Source organism: Antrostomus carolinensis, unplaced genomic scaffold (genome assembly GCF_000700745.2).
Source record: "Antrostomus carolinensis isolate BGI_N321 unplaced genomic scaffold, ASM70074v2 scaffold2270, whole genome shotgun sequence".
Taxonomy (NCBI): domain Eukaryota; kingdom Metazoa; phylum Chordata; class Aves; order Caprimulgiformes; family Caprimulgidae; genus Antrostomus; species Antrostomus carolinensis.
The window spans coordinates 81,680-102,589 of NW_010288972.1; the positions used below are offsets into that span (position 1 = coordinate 81,680).

Sequence of the window (20,910 nt, forward strand, 5' to 3'; positions counted from 1 at the left end):
TCCTCGTGGCCTCCTCTGCACTGGCTCCAGTAGCTCCATGTCCTTGTGCTGTTGGTGGCCCCAGCACTGGAGGCAGCGCTGCAGGTGGGGTGTCAGGAGAGCGGAGCAGAGGGGCAGAATCACCTCCCTCCACCTGCTGCCCACGCTGCTCTGGGTGCAGCCCAGGACACGGTTATTGGCCTCTGGGCTGTGAGCGCACGTTGCCGCCTCATGTTGAGCTTTTCATCCACCACCACCCCCAAGTCTGTAAAATCTTGGATGTGGAAAACCTGGCGGGTAGACAGACGTGTAATAAATGATCTAAAGCAATCACCCTGGAAATAGTCCATAGCCAGACTGTGCATACAAACGTAAACCTTGTCTCCACTTATTTGGGGGATATCTTGGGCATTTATTTTTATTCTTTATAGATGCTGACTTACAAATGGCAGACTTTTAGGACCAGCTATACATGATGAATGGCTTTGAGCTTTTCTCAAAAATGTGTACACACCAGTGTGATTGCAGAAGGGAGGGTGCAAGGATCCCCCTGAGAAAAGCTTTGCTCTTGTTTTCTGCCATCAGGCTCTCCAGTAGTTCCCAATGTTACAACATATTTTCCAGGTGTTGCACTTGTCATTAGCCCACTGTGCATTGCAATGGACATTATTTGTGTAAGCTCTGGCACCTTTATTATTATCTTTTTAATCTCCTTATTATTCTCAGGAATACCTTTCCTTATGTTCAAGTGCAGTAAGTAGTTGATAACCTGGGAAATTCATCTCAGTAAAAAATAATTCCTCCAATCTTCACAAAATGCAAGATCAAAACCTAATAAAAATCTTAACTGCTCCACTATGTCTAACTTAAAATATTTGGGGGGGGAATGAAGCCCTCAGCTATTTGATTATGATTGCTATAAATTAAATTTGGCTAAGGTCCTTTGTAAATCAGGAAGTATTTTCTGCTTTAATGAGGTGTTGAAATGCTGATAGGAAAACAGTTCTAAGCATTCTTTGATTTTGAAGTTAAAATTAACCGGTCTGTAGATTTAACTACTGTATTATTTAGATTATTGCTAATTATCAAAGTATCATTGCCAGATGTGCTAGTGCAAAAGATTAATGTGATCAAATTAATATAGTTTTTCTAGACCTACTACTGTTTTTTTTTTAAAAAGGTGTTTTACAATAACAATATTTCATTAAAAAATATGTGGTTGTAGGGTGAACAACCCACAGGAGTACACAGACCCCAAATATTCCTGCACTTTGATGCTGCTCTCCTCTACCGAATGTATGCAAGCAGAAGAGGAGAAAGAAAACATGGGATAGAAAGTGTATTTTCAAGAGTAACAGCAAATAAAAATGTCTTTCGTTTAAATGCCGAGACAGATTGAGTGCTTTGCACAAGAACCAGGAAAAGCAGAGCTGTTACGAGCCCTAATTCCAAAGACTTACGGTTGTATCTCAGGCGGACTGAGCAAGCTGCCTGTTCTGACCTCACTGACTATTGAGAACGCATGGATACCATGGAGGATCTTTCAGATATATTTGAGCACAACTATTGAGTGTCTTAAAATTAAACTGTAAAACCTTGGCATGGATACAGAATTTTACACCTCTAGTGTAAATAGTGTAAAATAAAGTGGATATACTGGAGCAGTCAGAACCCGCGAGAAGGAATGCTGGCAGCTGCGCTCGGGGTGAGCTGTGCTCTGAATGGGACATCATAAAGATCTCCCACGAGGAAAATGTTACAATAATTGAACCTTGAGAAAACAAGGACTTGGATCGACAGTTTCACATCTTTTTTACTAAGATTCGACTTGGCACTATTTTGTGGGTGGCAACTAGATGGTCTGTTGCCAGAACAAATCTGAAGAGAAATCGGGTTATAAGGCTACATTTGGAAAACAAGTGGTGTCTTTTGCTTTCATTTCAATGGGCTGTGGATCAGGATTTTAATGAGCGTATCTGCTTTCTAAGGTCTTTGTTGTAATGTTTGTTATGTGTATAGAACGGCTGTCAGCATGGTAGCCCTACTCTACTGGGAGGACCACTGGGTCCTGTTGCCATCAGAGAGATGTAAACAGTCATCACAGTGGTTGGCCTGTAATTGGAGGGCAGACAGAAATCAATGGCAGGGTTATCTTTCTGGGTGTAACTATGGTGAGCTACAATTACTGTTTTTTCAGAGGCTTAGAAGATAGAATTAGCTTGTGCATAAAATGTGCTTGTTGTTCCTTGGCAGTCAAGTGGTGTTTTGATTTGTAATGAAATGGCCAGCAGGACTAGGGCAGTGATCCTCCTCCTGTACTTGGCACTGGTGAGGCTGCAGCTTGAGTGCTGGGTTCAGTGTTGGGCCCCTGACTCCAAGAAGGACATGGAGGTGCTGGAGCGTGTCCAGAGAAGGGCAACGGAGCTGGGGAAGGGTCTGGAGCACAAGTGTGCTGAGTTCCCGGCTGAGGGAACTGGGGTTGTTGAGCCTGGAGAAAAGGAGGCTGAGGGGAGACCTTCTGGCTCTGTCCAAGTCCCTTGGAGGAGGGGGGAGAGAGGTGGGGGTGGGTCTGTTCAACCAAGGCCCAAGGGACAGGACAAGAGGAAATGGGCTCCAGTTGTGGCCAGGGCAGTTGAGATGGGATGTGAGGAAGAATTTCTTTGCTGAAAGGGTTCTGAGGCATTGGAAGGGGTTGCCCAGGGCAGTGGTGGAGTCCCCATCCCTGGAGGGATTGAAGAGTGGTGTAGACATAGTGCTGAGGGACATGGGTTAGTGGTGGATTTGGCAGCGATAAGTTTATGGTTGGGCTTGATGATCTTAAAGGTCTTTTCCAACCTTAACGATTCTATGGTTCTATGAAATTCAGAGTATTTGCTTTATGAAGTAATAATTGTTTTAAGAGTCCATAGGTCTGAGTTAGCCTGCAGTCACTTGACTGGGACAGGCAGAAGTAGCACCTTGAAATCTGTGTTCAGCTCTGAAATGCTTTAGAAACTTTTTTAAAATAATTGTGTTGATTGTAGAGCCCTATGTTTAAAAACTATACATGAACTGATAAAAAACTTTATAGAATTGAATAATTTTCAGATTGCTATTAAAAAATTGGCTTTAGCTCTTTTACACAGGTCCTCTTGCAATTCCTAGGAGGAAGAGCTGAGACCAGGACATTGGTTTCATGAACATTGATGGCCAGAGCCACCATTGCAGTGAATTAAGAGATTTTCTTAGGCATTTGCTAAAAACATGTTCCTGGGTTGCTTTCAACTCTGTTTAGCTGCTGCACTGCTGGCTGCCAGGGAGTCTTTCCATGATCAACTGACTTGTTGGGTTAAAGAACTGGAAAGGTGCGAGATACAGTCTGGAAGAAGCTGATTGAATTGGTGTGTTTACTGCAGTTCCTCAACAACTTCCTTGCTTTGCTAGCAAATTTAAAAGGTTAAAAATGCAGATTTTTAAAATTGTGTGCACCTGTGTTCTTGAGTCTCAGTGGGAAGTCACCTTCTTAATCTTTTAAGTGCACAGACCCAGTAATTTCCACTACCTTAATACTGATCCCCAATTTAATTTTCTGTGTGCCTTTCAAGAGTCGCGGATAATTCTTGGGCTCATCATGTTGCTTTCAAGTCTTCCTTCTTTCAGATCTGCCTAGGAATGAGTGAAATGAGTCAACAGTAGAGGTTTTTTTAAGCTTTCTTCAAGATTTACACCAGCTCCCTGACAGAAAATGTTAGAATTCTTTTAGTTTGACAGAAATTAAGGATGTGCCAGATAGAGGAACCTGCATATATGTGAGTTATGGAACAATAAAGCATTTAAACTTTGCTAGCTACGAGTTCTCTGTAAGAACAAGTCCTTCTGGTACAATATGAACTTAATTTTTTTTATATTTAACAATTTTAATTAACAAATATTTGAAGAAGCTCTAACAGTCTCTATATGTGTAGTTTTACTGCCTTTTGGATCCCTTGCCTGGCAAAAATTCCAATTCTGCGACCCTGGCAATCAATGGGGAAACAAAAAACATACCAGGTCCCAGTGCAGCCTGTGGAAAATCTGGCAGCAAATACTGTGTAACTTCTCTTGGGTTTTGTTTTGTTAGAGCTCAAGTGAGTGAGGAGGTCAGCCCAGGTCTGTGAAAGCAATGTAAGTGATAACGCTGAGGGAAAAGGAAATACAAACTGTGGCCGGAGAATCCTGCATTCCCTTACAGAGAGCGGAGAGCTGGGACCTGTAAACCAGGAGAGAGAATCACATGGAGTGGAGCCTGGTGATTGCTGGATATCGTTTGTGTAAATGACAGACCTGTAAGATTTTCTGCAGCTTCTCTTCTGTTGTTTTCTAGTGCAAGCAGGTAGGCTTCACACAGCTGGGAAAGCCTTGTCCCTTTTCTCTGTGCAGCCACAGCCTCTGTCTTGTTTGAACTCTGGAAGCTCGAGGGATGGCAGTTAGAGAAAATGAAGAAGTGATTACTGTTTTAGCCATCTGTAATTAGGATCTCATTATGCTGAATAAGCATTTATTAAAGTTGCATCCACTTTGCAATCAGAGGGGTGATTGAAGCAGACAACCCTGTTATTTCTACCCAGCCTTTTCAATTATCAGTAGTGGCATAGCCAAACGAGGGCTTTCACTGGTGATATTGTCACCATGGGTATGTAGGTGATTCTTCTTACCTAGCCCCAGTGAAAGACAACATCTTCCAATACCTGAAGGGGCCTACAAGAAAGCTGGGGAGGGACTTTTTATAAGGGTAGTTAGTGATAGAACAAGGGGAAATGTCTTTAAACTGAAAGAAGGAAGGTTTAGATTAGATCTGAGGAAGAAGTTCTTCACTGTGAGGGTGGTCAGACACTGGAACAGGTTGCCCAGAGAGAAGCTGTGGCTGCTCCTCCCTGGAAGTGTTGAAGGCCAGGCTGGATGAGGCTTTGAGCAACCCGGTCTAGTGGAAGGTGTCCCTGCTGATGGCAGGGGGGTTGGGACTGGATGAGCTTTAAGGTCCCTTCCAACCCAAACCAGTCTGGGATTCTGTGATTCTGTAGCTGAAGCTTCACTGCTCTCCTTGCCTGGCAGAGCTGGATCACCACCAGCTCAACAGGGCTGTGCATGTTGCAGTCACGCTGCCAAACGCTGTGTAGATGTGGCCTGAGTGTCACGTAGTGTCACTTGCTGAGCTAGAACCGGCTGCAACAATGTTGATGGGGAGGTTGTGGGGGTTCTTGGACGGGTACCTTCCCCAGGATGTTCAAGTCCTGCACCAAGCCATACACCACTTCATTTTGTGTACCAAGGATGTTGTTGGTACCAAGTTTAGACTTTTCAAACACTATTATTGATGTGAGACAGAAAAATACTTTACATATTAATCTCTGAATACATAAAAGAATAATTTTCATATGTTTAATTCAGTACAGATTATAAATATAGTCAAGAAATATACTATAAACTATTTATAGCATAAATTTAGACTTCAGAACTTGGAGCTGCTCTCTCTCAGTGCTGCCACTTACTTTCTGGGTAGTTTTGTAGTTTAATGTAATTTGACTGTCTCAGTTTCCCTTCTATGAGATGGTGATAAAATATATTTTCTGGCTCATAAATGGACCGTGGGCATGGCAGTGGTTGTATGGGACTTTGATGATGGAAGCAATTCTATTAAATGTGCAAAAAACCTACGCATTTTTATCTTATTGCACAATTTAGAACCCAAATTGTTGCGTATTGTCATTTTTTTTTATTATACCAGCATAGCTTGAATTTTATGTAGTAATGTACTTTGAATAATTAATTATTCAGCTAATAATTATCCCTTCCAAATAAAACAACTTGATTACTAAGCCTGATGAGGAAAATCCAGTCAGGAAAGAACCCTTTCAAAAACAACAACATTCTGCAGATATCCTTAAATATTTAAAGGGTGAGCTATATTTAGTAAATTCTTCCAAGGGGAGGGGGGAGGACGAGCGGATGCTAATTTCCTGTGTCATCAGATTTGTCTGCGTGTGTCAGCAGCATTCCTAAATCACCATCTACTACACAATCACCATCGAGCACAAGCATCAGGCGGTGTTCAACATTTCCCTGGGTGGTTCCTGTTTATCAGCAAGGAAAACACTCTACTTCGAGGTCATGTCATTTTCTTCTCATCGATTATTTAATATTTGGTGGGTGTGTGTGTGCAGTACTTGCTCTGCTCAGATATTCAGCAGTGAGCAGAGAATCTTGCTTAGCAAAGGAAACAGAAAAGTTGTGGCATTAACATCATTTTCCAGGTGGCACTAACTCAACCCACGATGGCCAACCCCTATCACAGACCATTACAGTCAATAGAAAGAAATTCCCTGACTGTGAGGGGCACTGAGTTGAGTCCACGGGGCTTGATGGGCACCATACAGCATGGTCAATCCATTTGGATGATGGTCTCATCTGAAAACCTTTCTTTTCTGCTGTGGCTTTTTTTAAAATACAGCTCTACTGCCACTAAGAGAACGTAGATCTCTGAACCTCATAGAGAATATGGCATTTAAAAACCTTGATGCACAGATGCTGTGTTCTCTTCCAGCACAATCCTGTTTGCTTCCCTGCTGCCATCCAGCCAGGAAGTCACGTATGTCTGTTTTGCTTTTTACTTTTTAGTGACAGTTATCACTAAAAAAAGAGAGAAATTAAATTAATCCTGAGAGAAAGCTGTTTCACATAGGCACTTTCTCGGACTGCTGAAGGCAAGACTGAACCTCCAAAGGCTGACACAGCAGAGCTGGGAACTTGAGCTGCTGTGGAAATTTTCCTGGTTTCTTTGAAGCTGACCCACTGATAATGCTGGAGGCACTAACATATTGTTTGTAAACAATGAGGGAAAAACATGTGGAGTGATGATTTCCTGTTTTCTGCCTGCCTGACATTTGATGGCTTCATGCAGGAATCCACAATGGGTGAAACTGTTCTGAAAGCACCGGCTTCCATATGGTTGTGATTTTGTCAAAACATTTCAGTTCAGCAAACCCGTAACTGATTGCGAGGATGAACAGTTTTGATTATCCTGTTTTTCAAAATGTAAAACAGTTTAAGAATTGTCTGTTTTTAACATCATAACAAAAAGTTTCATTTCCCAGTTTAGAGCAACTTCTGGTTTAGAAGTTGGCATTCATTTATGCTTCTGTGAACAACATCTGAACATGTTTGGAAGTCAAAATAAAATATCAAGGTTTAGACATCCAATTTCAATAATTTATGAGACAAGACTTTATCTTCCTGCCTCGCTCTCCAGAATGAAACCAAAGCCCTACCAGTGTGCAGAGGAAGCCATGGGGAGGCACTCAGTGGCATCTTCTTTATTTTCTGCTCAGCGCTTGGGATTTGTGCATTTTGTTGCTGGCTGTGTTGTGAGTATAAAGTGCTGGATCAGGTTAGGAGACCTGTGGCTGCTTTGCTCTCTTTCAGCATTAGCATCCTAAAGAAGTGGTGCAGGAGAGCTGCAGAGGTGTTGCAGTCCAAGGAGCTGCGTTAGGGACACTGGGATTTTACTGCAGAAGACTCGTGGTACTGGGGTGTGTGTCTTCTGCCATCCTCTACCCACCTACAGCCATGCTCTGACTCCTGGTATTTAAGCTACGCAGTATTTGTCTGCCTCTCTGATTATCTCTTTATTACCAAATCATCCCACACCTCATTGCCTGAGTGCAGTGAAAAGAGGGCTTAATATTCTAGTATTTCAGGTTTTTTATTGTTTTCCCAATAGTTTTGAACTTGCTATTTTCTGTTGGTAAATATAAGAAAGGTTTTTCAGAGACTGTGCTGAGTCTCACAATGTGGTTTTGATGAGTGAATGTTCTAGTTTTTAGTTTTCTAGTTACACAAGGGAAGAGTTTTTTTAAAAAACTGCTTCTTTTTATGTGCCTGAAAGGGACATTACTATTAACGGTTTATAAGAGAAAGACAGCAGTGTATTTAAGATATCTTGAAGACAATTAGGTAACATTAAAGAGCCATGTGAAGATTCAAGTATGCCTAGAAGAAAAGAGAACAGCAAGTAGCTTGTGCCGACACCTGCACATAGCTTTTTGTAAGCCTTTGAACTGTTTTAGATATGAAAGACACCCCTATTTCAAAGGCCACCAGGCTTTCTGCTGCTCTAATTCTTTTCTGAAGTCCTTAGGTAACAAAATTCACACTAGAGAAGGTAAGATTTTTTCTAGATTCAGTTACTGGGGCAGAACATCCTTTAAGCTGCTATTATTTGGCTGAAAAGCAGCACACATTTAGTAGACATTAGGATAGGATTGTGGCAAAGGGGAAGAAGTGATTCTTTGGACTCTACAGCTACACTGTTGGAAATAAACCCAAGTACCACAATCCACAGTGTTTCCTTTGGGTTTCAATATCAATGCAATAAAATAAGTTGATTATTAACCACCTTAAAAAGGACTGATGAGTCAGTACTCTGTGTTATATTATGCATGAGGGATGTGCTTATACGTCCCCTTGAAGGTGAATCTTTATGGTATAATTTGAAGCTGGCTGGCTAGCTGTAGCAGTTTTTCTATATGCTTATCTTGATAGTATCATCTTATCCACTGATCGGCCAATCTTCTTCCTCGTTATCAATTTGCAAGCTGACCTACCCCGTCGAAGGTGAAGGGACATGTACATCCCTACGTGTGAATGGGACTGAGAAGGAACATGCTCTATAATGCTTGCTGCTTTAGTGACAAGAAGCTTTTCTTCTTTAAGCACTGCTTTAACTGCAAATAAAGGTATATTGCATATCTGGCAAAACATCAGCAGGGTGACCTTCCGGTGCTCGGTTTATGTGCTGTGAAAAATAAAAAGCTGAGCACATCTCCCCCAGAGCTTCACCAAATGGGGTTGATCCCACTCGATCCCATGCAGTTAACACCACCCTGCAGTCAGAGAGCTGGAAAGGTGACTTCAGTGGTCAGAACAGATTACTTTCAGCATGGGAGATTCCTCAGGTGATGGACAATCTTTTCTCCTGCCCAGTTGCAGGGAGCTGATGAGGGTGTGACTGGAGGACATCCAGCATGGCCAGCCTACTGTGGTTACCACGCTGTCCCTATGGATCTGCTCTGAACTGTGTCAGAAACAACTGGCATTCGTGAACTAAGAAGGGAAAGGGGTTTGTTTCTGTACACACAACTCTCCCTTGCTAAGCACTCAGCTAAAGACCATACACACTATTTACAACAGCAAGTAGCCATATGTAGTACGTGCACATAGCTTCTGATAAGCCTTTGAACTGTTTCACACCAGACACAGGTGTTGTATCAACAGCTCCTAACCTCTAAGGACTAAGGCCTCTCTTTATCTCTGCATAGGTTTTTTTTTCATTCCTGAACCCCTCTGGTGCCCTCTCCACCACTTGATTGTTGAAGGTTGCTTGATCTCTTCCTCTGTACCTGTCCTGCCGTGTTTTACACATATCCAGATGTGTTTCTACCTCTTCTTGCAGCCAAAACTGGTAGTACTTCTGTGCAGAGGCATTACAGGAAAATTTCATTATATAGTCAATGAAAACATCTAAAGTCCATTATAGATGTTGAGAGAGAGAATGTTTTACCCAGTTGGAAGACAGAATCTGGAAGTAAGTTACTTGCAGATCTTATTATTACAATCCTGTCCTAGACAATAATAATGAAGTATTGATGGAAGTTTTGCCAGAGCAAAGACTGCTGGGTTTCATACAGAGGAAAGATTGCATCTTCATTTAGTTTTATTAGACTCTTGATACTCTGCCCATGTATTTTTTAATTCACCACAGTAAAATTCTAATTAAAGAACAGACTTTGCCTCCCATTAATATGACACTAAAAAAAAAAAAACATTTTAAAGAATGCAGCATCTTCTCTAAAAAAATGATAATGAGAAGAAAAGCCACCAGTGTTGTATAGAATGTTGTCACTCCCTTATGAAGCGTTTCATGATTTTAAACTCCTTGTACCATCTAGAGTGTCAGTAGAGTTAAGGGCTCATTAAACTGAGCAATAATTTCTACAAAAAGAAATAGGAAATATTCTCAGGGTTTTTTTGTGTTCTAATTTTCACTTCTTTTGAAGCCTCTGTCAAAATAGCTCATGATGGAAATTCTGAAAACACAACACTTTGATATCTGTCAGGAGTAGAAGTTGTTTCTCCCACTTTGCTGCTTCCAAAATATATTGAGTTCATTATGGGATTTGACAAGGATGACATCCAAATATTCAACTTTTCTTTTAGTTAGAGTGATTTTGTTTTCATTTATCCAAAATAAAATTGTACAACTAGGTAACTGTTCTCAATATTCTACAGAATACTGTAGGAATGGTCTTTAAACAAGGATTACTTTGGAAAGAAAATGTTTCCTCAGAGGATAATAAATAAACTGCAGGGTCTCTAAAGTGCTGTGATTGAATTAGGTACCACATGTTGGAGAGTCAGTGACTAATGAGATCATCATCTGAGATTAAATCATGACCTAAATCAACCACATGTTTCTTATCTGATTCAGACAATGAACTTCAGAGAGAATCAGTACCATCTTTCTTGAAAGATGAAAAGCTGTCCTCCTGTCTCTAAGAAAAAAAAACTAAACAAACACAAAATTAGATTAATTTCCTCCCATAAGTAATAATCTATCCATTTTGGGAAAAATCAGCTGATGTTCCCTTCCCATCATTTCTTTTCTATCTGATGAACTTTATCTATCTGTAAACTGGGAAAATAAGATTGACTGCAAATTCTGCCAGCCTCTGATTAACCTGAAGATTTTGGGTGGCTAGTTTTACAAATGCATATTTACATATGCAAAATGTAGATGTAAACATTGAGACGGGTATTTTCTTCATTATGGTTGTGTACGCTGTGACTGAAAGTCTGGCACTGGAGATAAAAATGCTCGTGCATACACCGTTGCACAGCAACCCGTGTTTGGGAACCTGAAGGCTGCAAAGCTACAAGCTCAGAAGACAGAAAATGCCAGGGCATGTAAACGGTAGCCTGTGCTCACATGATTAAAGAAAATAATCATAATTCATAGGCTCAAGTACTGAATTACTGCTGCACTTCCAACCTTTAATCTGACATTTTCTTATTTTTGTCACACCAACTTGATAAGTCAAATGCCTTATTTGTGTGACATTCCCCCGTTTGGTTGGGGTTTTTTTTAGTTTTTCTTTAAAAAGCAAATGGATAATATGAAAATCCCTTCAAGAGTGTCATCAGGCTGATGTACAGATGGTTCATCAGCATGGACCAGAACAAACCTCTGACATGTGGCTAATGGACTAAGAGTAGAAGGCTGTCACCCTCTCCACGGAACACTTACTACATGGAGATTAAACAGCCAGTGGCCCATGGCTGCTACCAGGAACAGTCATCAGAGAAGTCCTGCTAAGCCCCTGAAGCCTTTAATTGCAGATTGCTTTTAATACAGATGAAATCTTTGAGGAGTGTAGGTAATGAAATATCCAGAGGTGGCACTGAGTGTCTGCAAATTGCATTTTTTATAGTTTGATCAGGTACAGGTGGATTTTCACTGGGGACACATGAGCACACCCCTGGGCATGGGACAGTGCTCTGCCAGTTTTCAAGCTATTGCTCCCTACTTGGAAGTTGTCCCAGCTTGTCAGTGAAAAGCGTATAAAAATGCACTTTAATAAGCAAAACCTACTGCTTTAGCTTACTCATTTAAGCTAAAATTCCCTTACCTCTGTTCTCAAACCAACAGACTGACTGAGCCTGAAGCTGGAAGTGGAGCTGGTAAATTCTGCATAACAGAGAAGTTGTCAGGGACCGGACAAAGCATCTTACAGTGGAAAATAAACAATCATCAGATCATAGAATAGTTTGGGTTGGATGAGACTTTTAAAGGTTACTAGTCCAACCTCCCTGCAGTGAGCCAGGGACATCTTCAAGCAGGTTGCTCAGAGCCCCGTCCAACCTGACCTTGAATGTTTCCAGTGCTACCAACTAGCTGCCTGTGACACGGTTCAGATAATCTAAACTATATTTGCTGCAGGATTAGTTATTAAAATCTCTTGTTAACTTCAGTATCCCTCAAGAAAGTGTTTATTTACAGAAATCCAACATCTTTGTTGTTTTGACAGTTACAGGACCTCTCTCATTTGTAAAACCTGAGCAAGACGTTGTCCCATGGTAGATGATCAGCATCTTGATAGGGTTATAAGGAAGGAAACCAGCTGCAGTTTGAGCAGTGTGGTCTCATCTCCTGTACCCACTAGTGTCTCTGTTGTACAGATGAGATTTTCTCATTTGGAAATACCTGAATTTGAATGCTGGTCTCCAAGCATTTGTAAGAACATTTTTGAAAGGAATTTTTGCAAATCTGTTGTTTTGAGGACAGCCATGGTCCATAAACATGTGTTGGAAACTCTGAGTGGAAACACTCTTGCAAGATAAACAGGTTTTTTGGTTTAGAATCAAGCAGATCAGCGAGTGGTTTTTCAGTACACTGGCTCATTCCTTTACAAGTGTATTGCTGTCACCCACAGCACCAGCACATGAGGGACTGGGCGCTGCTCAGAGCCAAACACAAAGTGATGGGAACTGTCCTTGTGAGGGGATTCCCTCTGCACGGACCTTGTTTCAAGCCCGTTGCAGACTTGGCTTCTGTTTCCAAAGGTGTTGAACTGTGCCAAAATGAATCACGTTTGTACAGTCAGCAGACATCAGCTCAATACAGGGACTATAATTTTCCTACTGGGCTAAGTACAGGGAATAAAAAGCTAATTGATTATTTTAATTTTTTATTCACTACATGCAGGCATATGTTTTAGCTTTTGTTGTTTCTTTTCCTGCTTTGCATTAGCTGGGACAATCATTTCAAACCCAATCAGATTCCAATACTGAATTAGACCAAAAAAACCCCAAGCACGCACAGTTTGGGCTGTATTTCACCTAAGTTGGTATTCCTGTAATCATTCTACAGCAGTACAGTTGTATTAGCATATATTTATATAGTATTTAGCCCTAATTTAAACATAAATTATAAAATAAACTATCTTAAAATATGTCCTCCTAGACTTAGTAATTTTATTTAATTTCCTGTTTGCACTTGTTAAAGGCTCATTTAAACATTTCAAACTGAACTTGGAAATATTCCAAAATATTGATTATTGACTATGAGTTGCATTATGTGCTCTGTGAGATTTGCAGAAAGTTCCTTTAAAACATGAAATAATTAAAGATTGCTGTCAGCTAAATACAATCCTGAGTCCTTAGGCTAAGAAAAGCAACTGCTTCATTTTTTCAGCTCTGCCTTCTGCAGGATGTTTCTGAATGTCCCTCTGACTTTGCAACACCTGGAACACAGGACTGGTCACTAGCGGTGAAAGAGACACATGCAGGCTTATGCTAATGAGAACCAAATCAGCATAGAAGCAAATTCTGGTGCTGCTGTGATAGAAGATGCTGTTTTCATATTAATAGTGATGGGAAAGCATTTTTGACTCTCTCTTACTGGGATAAGTCACTTGATAAATGTCATCCCTTCCTTGGGAGTCCTTTTATTTATCTACTAACTTTTCAAGCTTGTGCGTTTGGTTCCTTTTTGTCGGACTTGTGCTGCTGCACTAAATACTGGGTATCTCTATTGACCCAGAACACAACAATTCACTAATCATTCCTAGAGGGGAAAAAAGCCATTTGGGAGAGTGAAGCAGCACTTCCAATGTGTCCTGGTTGTGTATTTCAAAGGACAGAATTGGTAACAGGATGTCATGAAGGACTAGAGCGGCGGGTGTGCAGAGCCTGCTGTAATTAGCCCTCACTCCAACAAGGCGCTGAGCCTTTGGGCTGGGGGTGGGGATGCAGAGAGGAAGAAAACACTTGGTGCTGTATCGACCAAGCTTTCCACCAAGGGATGAATTTTTCACCTGTCATACTACCCTGTGCAGACAACTGTAATTATGCTTAGGCACCCAGCATCATCCTTTACAGAGTTATATTCATTTTTATTGGTGACAATTAATCTCTAGTCGTCTTTTCGAAGGAGAAAAAGTGAGTAAGTTGGCACGTTTGCCAGGGAATGTTGGCACGTGACCTGAAATATGGCAGCTCCCTTTAATGTGGCACCTCCCAAGAGAGTGCTAGCTATTTCAGCCTCATCTCTCATGGTATTGACATCCACACATGCGGTCTAAAGGGAGCATTTGTACCTCCCTGCCGTCACCTCTCTCAGGTTGCTGTTCTTATTGATGGTGTAGTTAACGGCTCTGTATCATTTGGACATTTTTAATGGCGGATGCATTTACAGTGTGGCTCTTGTGTAAGCTTTAATCAGCTTTCTGTTCACATGTTGTTGCTGTTATTATTTATCTCTATTATGGTAACACATAGAGGCTATCATATCAACAAGAGCAGGATTAGGCTGTGCTGGGCTTGGGTTGTATTTTTAAATGGCCTCTCTGTGCCCGTAGAAGTGGTGCTGATGATCCTGAAGTGCAGCAGGCTTCCGTGGCTCTGAGGCTGCTTTATCCTCTATCCCAGCAACTGGAATCACTATCACACACTATTAGGACTTGCCACACTAATTTATCTAGAAAAAGAAAATTATCTTGGTTGCAGAAGGCTTCTGTTTCTTCCATTTTCTAGCTGGTACTGCTAGATCCCAATCTCATAGTTAGTTACGCACTTGAGTAGTCTCACACATGAGTGGTCCCATGGAGCTCAGTGGAATTACTTGTATGAATAAGTACTTGGATTTAGCTTATCAACTCTGAATCTACCTCTCTAAAGGTACAGACATTACCACAGTGCAGATCTATGAGTTATCACAGCATAAATATCACATAATGTCCAAATGAAATTGCATAGGTAAAGAATTGACTTGCAACCCCACAGTCTGTCACTGTACTATGGGACTTAAAGGAAGGGGGGGAAAAAAGCAACAGGAATTGATAAACTTTGAGCAGCAAAGATCTTATTTTCACGTGAGATTGCTGCAGTGTAAAATCAGGTGAGGGTAATATTTTGTTATCACAAATTTTACACTTAACACGTTGCCAACAAATTTCACTCAATTCCCTTTGCAATTAATCATCAGTGGATGAACTGATACTGCATTAAATGGCTCTGCTCATTGTGACATATGTAGGGCCTGATCTGGGAGCTAAAAGCAGAAAACTTTGCTATCTGAGGTAAAGACTTACATCCAGAAGAGGCCAATTTACCACTGTGTGTATACAATCCCATTGCTAGAGAGACAAGAGGATCTTCACACTGATTATACACACATACTATGGTTGCCTTGGTTCCAAACCAGTTAGAGAAGTGGAGTCAAAACCTACCAGTAGTTTTAGGAACATAAAGAGAAGCCTCACAAGTGCAAAGGCTGTACAGGGCATTGTAAATGAGACACAGTACAAGCCCCATCCTTTTGCAATTCTATTTTCTTCTGTGTCTTCCATGAGCATTCAGATGTACTTTAATCCTCATTTTTATGTCCTCTCTGTAATAAATCCCCATGAAATTCACATTCTTAGCAGCTATCTAGTATGCCAAACTGTTTTATTTCATAGATAATGAAAACATTTTGGCTAGCTACTTTGAGCTAAACATACTGATGTGCTCACTGATGCCTTGTACTTAGAAACCTTTGGAAAAATCTATCTTACTGCCAGCTGGTTTTCTGGTCACTGCAGGCTTCTTTTATTACCCAGATTTGGTTTTTTTAAGATTTTACAACCAATTAGAGAAATTTCTGCTCTTTACTTCAGTGTTTTGCTCTTCCCTTTGGCTAGATTGTGGAGTGAAATTTGGTACAGGGAGAAAGCAAGCATGTGACCAAATATAAATAGTAAATAATTGTTCAAATAAGAATAACTTACATAAAAGGAGTTGTGTTTGGAGCAGGCACTGTAAATGTGAACCACAATGCTTGAGCTAATGATGGGAAATGGTTTTCCCTTCCTAGAAAAGGTTTGCTTTCTCCTTCACTTTCTTTCAAAGTGAAAAACACAAACCGAGCAGACAAAGCTGATGATGGGAGCACTCACCTGAGGCGTGGAAGAACAAGGATATAAGTCACATCTTCTAATGGGTGTTATTTATTCATATTAAGCAAATTAATTGCAGCTGGAATTATATCAGCCCAGAGCAACCCGGAGTCTGGCAGTTGGAGCTTTAATGTGGGCTGTGGTAAGGCAGGAATCGAGTCCCTCAAGCAGACAGGGTTAAGTTGGATTCCCGTGTTCCACTTCTTTGTTCAAAGGGCCATCAGCTTTGCATGTGTGTTCAGATTTGCACCCTTTGGGGAGGTGCAGAACTGCATCCCGCCGTGTTCAGGATCCGTGGAAAACAAATCAGTGTTTCTGGAATGGAAATTGCCGGGAAACTCCATCAGCTCCAGCAGATTTGCTCTCTGCCCCAGAAGGCTTACAGAGTCTTAGCGAGCGTCTATGTGAAATAAAGACAGATCATCTCTTTCCACAGATCCTCAGTAATAATTTAAGACTTATAAAGAGTAAGATTTTGTTTGCTTGACTCCCAGCAGTGTTAGTGAGGAATTATCATCCCTGTTTACAGCTGGGGGAAAAATGAGGCAAAGCAATAAAATATCTTGTGTGAGGCACAGGGGTATGTTGTATGCTCTGCTTTCTGCCGGACATGAACCCATCTCTCTGCACATGCTTCCCTGCAGAACCTTCTGGAGACCATGGGATTGTCTTCTCATGGGTTTATTTTGGCTTTTAACACTGTTGCACAAGAAACTCAAGTTTGTAAATTGCTAATCAGCAATGCTAGTTGAGTAAAGTCTCTTCTTTTTCTACTAAGTATCCTCAGACTGACCAATGAGAAGGACAAAAAAGTTGCCAGGATCTGGTTATCCAGGGTGTGTTTATAACCAGGTACCGTAGCAGGAGGGGGGCTAGGAAATCTCTAGGACAAGAGCCTCAGGCTGTAGTGGGCTTTACTTACTAAGTCTGGAAACAGAGATCCAGGCCTGAGAAGCAGCGAGCGTCACCTGGGGATTAATTTGCATGTTTGCAAATAAAAGGGTTTGTGAAGACAGCTCTGTTGCTGGGATTACAGAGTTTCCTGCATGGGAGTGGATTTTTACACTGGTGGAAGAGTTGCTGTAGGTATAATTAAAAGCAGCTCTTTGAGCACAACCAGCTGTACCTGGGAAATGATCTGTAACTGTGTCCTAACCAGGGATTTTGCTGTCAGCTCTATTCTGAATAGAATGATGATTCTCTTCACCCTTGATATATCTAAAGGCTGCTAAGTGGAGGGTAGGACGACTGAAGAAATCCCTGGTTTTCTGCTGACCATTTACTGAGGAAACCACCGTAACCTCTGGGTTCTTGCTTTGAGCCAGCCCTTTAGTTTCATACATATTGAACGAGAGATGTGCAGGTGCTGATGGCTGTTTCTATAGCAAATCAGGATCAAGCTGTTTCTGGAATGCTGACTTCCCTCTCTCATCCTGCATATGGCCCACAAAGAAGGAGAAGGGATCCGGCAAGATCATCGTGTGAAGGGTTCTCACTGTGCTTTAATGAGTTCTGAGGGGAACCTCCCCTCCCTGTCAATGGCCATAGGGTTTGAGGACCTTCTGTAATGCCAGTACCATCCTGTTACTAGCACAGAAATTACATGACATATACACTCCATACCTTCATCCCTAAGCTGGTCAGCCTCCTGAAATCCCACCTCCAGTGTTATTTTCTTCCCTACCATCTCTTTACTCCAGAAAACCCCACAACACCAAAGGAGAAAACCTTCTTTTGATTATCATATTTATTATCTCCTGTGAAGAGTGCAAAGAAACAATATTTGATGACATTATTAAATCTACAGGATTTGCTTGGCAATACTACCTGCCATTAAGTACACTGCAGTCAGGATGTGATCCTCTGCATCTAATTCCACTATAAATTCATTCCTTCCAGCTATCTAAGAGCACTAAGAAACAGGATATTAAAAGATTTAAGTCCTGATCCAATAAGGGCATTAAACAAGTCCGCAAATTTAGGTGTGTAGCTGGTGCTGTTGTCTCCTTGCGTGCTGAAGTACATTGCTGGATCAGGGGGGTAGTTTTAGAAAGTTTGAGGGCCCTTTAGAAAGTTCCTGGTGTTCACAGTGTCTCTGCCCACTTGCCAACCTAAGAATCGTAGAACCATGGAATCGTTTGGTTGGAAAAGACCTTTGAGATCGTAGAGTCCAACTGTACCTGTTCCCTACTAAACCAGAGCTCTGAGCACCTCATCTACATGTCTTTTAAATCCCTCCAGGGATGGGGACTCCTCCACCTCCCTGTGCATCCCATTCCAGTGCCTGAGAACCCTTTCAGTGAAGAAATTTTTCCTGACATCCAATCTGAACCTCCCCTGGTGCAACTTGAGGCCGTTTCCTCTTGTTCTATCACTAGTTACCTGGGAGAAGACACACACCCACCTCACTACACCCTCCTTTCAGAGAGTTGTAGACAGCAATAAGGTCTCCCAAAGAGGCTGGGAGGAGAAGCTTGCGATGCACTTTCCTAAATCCCCTTGGTCAGTGACTGTATGTTTTCCAGGTTGCGACAGCGATCACTGGGGACCCCACTGCAGCAACCGCTGCCAGTGTCAGAACGAGGCGCTCTGCAACCCCATCACGGGCGCCTGTGTCTGCGCAGATGGGTTCCAAGGATGGCGTTGTGAAGAGCTCTGTGACCCCGGGAGCTACGGCAAGGGCTGCCAGTTTAAATGCCAATGTCACAACGGAGCTACCTGTGACCATAAAACCGGAGAATGTCACTGTGCGCCTGGATACACGGGGGTATTGTAAGTTCAGCGATGGGCGTATTTAACTCCACATCATTTAACAGCTTTGCTTTGACTGCTTTTAATGCATTGATTAATTGGCAAAATTTACCCAACCTACGTGTTATACACTTTCCTTTGTAGAAACCAGGTAATAGAATTTCAGAGAGATTAAATAAAGGAAATATCTTTTTTTTTGGGTGTTAATTATACCTGTCTGCATAATAAAATAAAATTTAGTGCTAAAGCTTGTACAACAAACTCCTAATTCCAGTCTGTGAATACAATCCAAATTACAGATGAGTTTTTATAAGCAATTGGACATTCTACTCATTAGCAGTCCAGTGCAGTATCAAATGGGACTTACCATTCCCAATTTATTTGACTTTCAATCTAACTGAGGAAGCATTACTGTTAACTATATCTGCTTACTATCTAGGGGGTAAATTTTAAGCCTAGTGAGCAGGGATTTAGCGGTGTGACTCCTATTAACTTTAAGAAGAATCATGTAGCTAAATCCCCATCCACCACACTGAAAGTTTACCAGTAGGATTCACAAAATCTGCATATTAATTTTAGGACAGCAAGCAATAGTTCCTTGTTTAAAATTGCCCACAGTGTAACATCAGTTCTCATTAGAGATCTTCCAGTAGTTTCAGAAGTAATTATGGTTTTCAAAATTATTTAAGGGGAAAAGATAATTTAGTCACTGAATTTGGTTGGAGATCTATTACAGGTGACTTAATACTTTTGCAGTCTAATATTATTTGTTGACCTGCATGAAGGGGAAGGTAAAAAATAAAGACAATATTAACCCTCATAAGTAAGTGATACACCTTTTGTATATTTTATTTAGTACCTGATTTCCTCGTAGATTTGTGACCTCAGTCCTGAAAGCTCTCACTGCTAAAGACTGCTCACTGTTAGGAGTGGTCCCTTTGACACTAGTATGTCATTTCTCAGCAGTAAGTACTTGAAGGGCCAACCACCAGTATGTTGTATGAACATCCTCATCAGAGGATAGTCAAGGGAAGAACCTGTTATAGTTTCAGAACCTGGGGTTAAAAAAAGAGGCAACGCTGAAAAGAGACATCCAGATGTAGGAGAGGCTGTTTTTTTCAGGGACTAGCCTTACACTGGCCCCCCCATGAGTACTGAGAGAGACCCAACAAGCTTAAATAGCCTTTAAATGATGCTGAGTTCTTGCCAATCCATTATGCATTGCAAATGTTAACATTTAGTAGTGACTGGAAAAATTTCAAGCATTTTAATCCCATCCTTTTATTCTGTTTGCAGCTTCTTTTATTGCCATGTCACATAATTCACATTGAGGGCTTCATCCCGCAACTCTTACTTTCCTGAGCTATTTTAATCTCCTGTTGAGATGGGTGGAATTTGGTACGTGCATAAAGATTACACATAAGCATGAGCCTTAGAGGACTGGATCCATGGCACATAAATAACCACAGCAGAAATAAAAGAGATCTTGGCTAATTGGTGATGCCAGCTGAGGCTTACTGAGGTTTCATGATTTGCACAGGGCTTCCCATGATGACCTGTGTTGTGGATTTTCCTCATTTACTCTTTTCTGTAAGTTCTTTTAAATGATCTCTTTGTTTTTTGTTTCTTCTCTCTGTCCATAAAGCTGTGAGGAGCGCTGTCCCCCAGGGAGTCACGGAGCTCAGTGTGAATTGCGCTGCCCTTGCCAGAACGGGGGAGTCTGCCACCACATCACCGGAGAGTGCTCCTGTCCTCCTGGATGGATGGTGCGTAGTTTGTTCACACTCATCCCTCATTTAGAGGTTGGAATGGGAACTTAATTGTTCACTGTCCCAGCAAACACCTTCCCTGTGTGCTTGCGATGTGTATCTATCTTCTATTTCTTGTCATGGAGGTCTAACAATTCTGGAACAGACCATCTTTGTTATGTGTGCACAGCACTTACACAGACAGGCCACCAGTCTACAACTGGTAGCTACCTTCATAGAGTTAAACAAACAAGAGTAAACCAAGCAGTGACTACTCATTACATTTCTGTGTGGAAGAAGAGACAAAAAAATTGTCTCTGAATTACAGTTCCTTGGAATGTTCCCTGCACCCTCTGACACTGCCCTCACACAGGACAGAAAGCTCAGAGCTCAGCTCAGCATCATCAAAAGCACTGTACTCTTTC

The 20,910-nt window shown here is 41.5% G+C and overlaps 1 protein-coding gene across 1 annotated transcript in view; it reads left to right on the forward strand.

Moving 5' to 3' along the window:
* MEGF11 (multiple EGF like domains 11) overlaps window positions 1-20,910 on the forward strand; it is a gene marked incomplete at its 5' end in the record, with an annotated part of 189,125 nt that overhangs the window by 68,700 nt on the left and 99,515 nt on the right. The window contains 2 exons of the mRNA XM_029085009.1: window positions 18,512-18,758; window positions 20,383-20,503. Coding sequence (XP_028940842.1) covers window positions 18,512-18,758; window positions 20,383-20,503 — 368 coding nt within the window. The remainder of the gene's footprint in view (window positions 1-18,511; window positions 18,759-20,382; window positions 20,504-20,910) is intronic.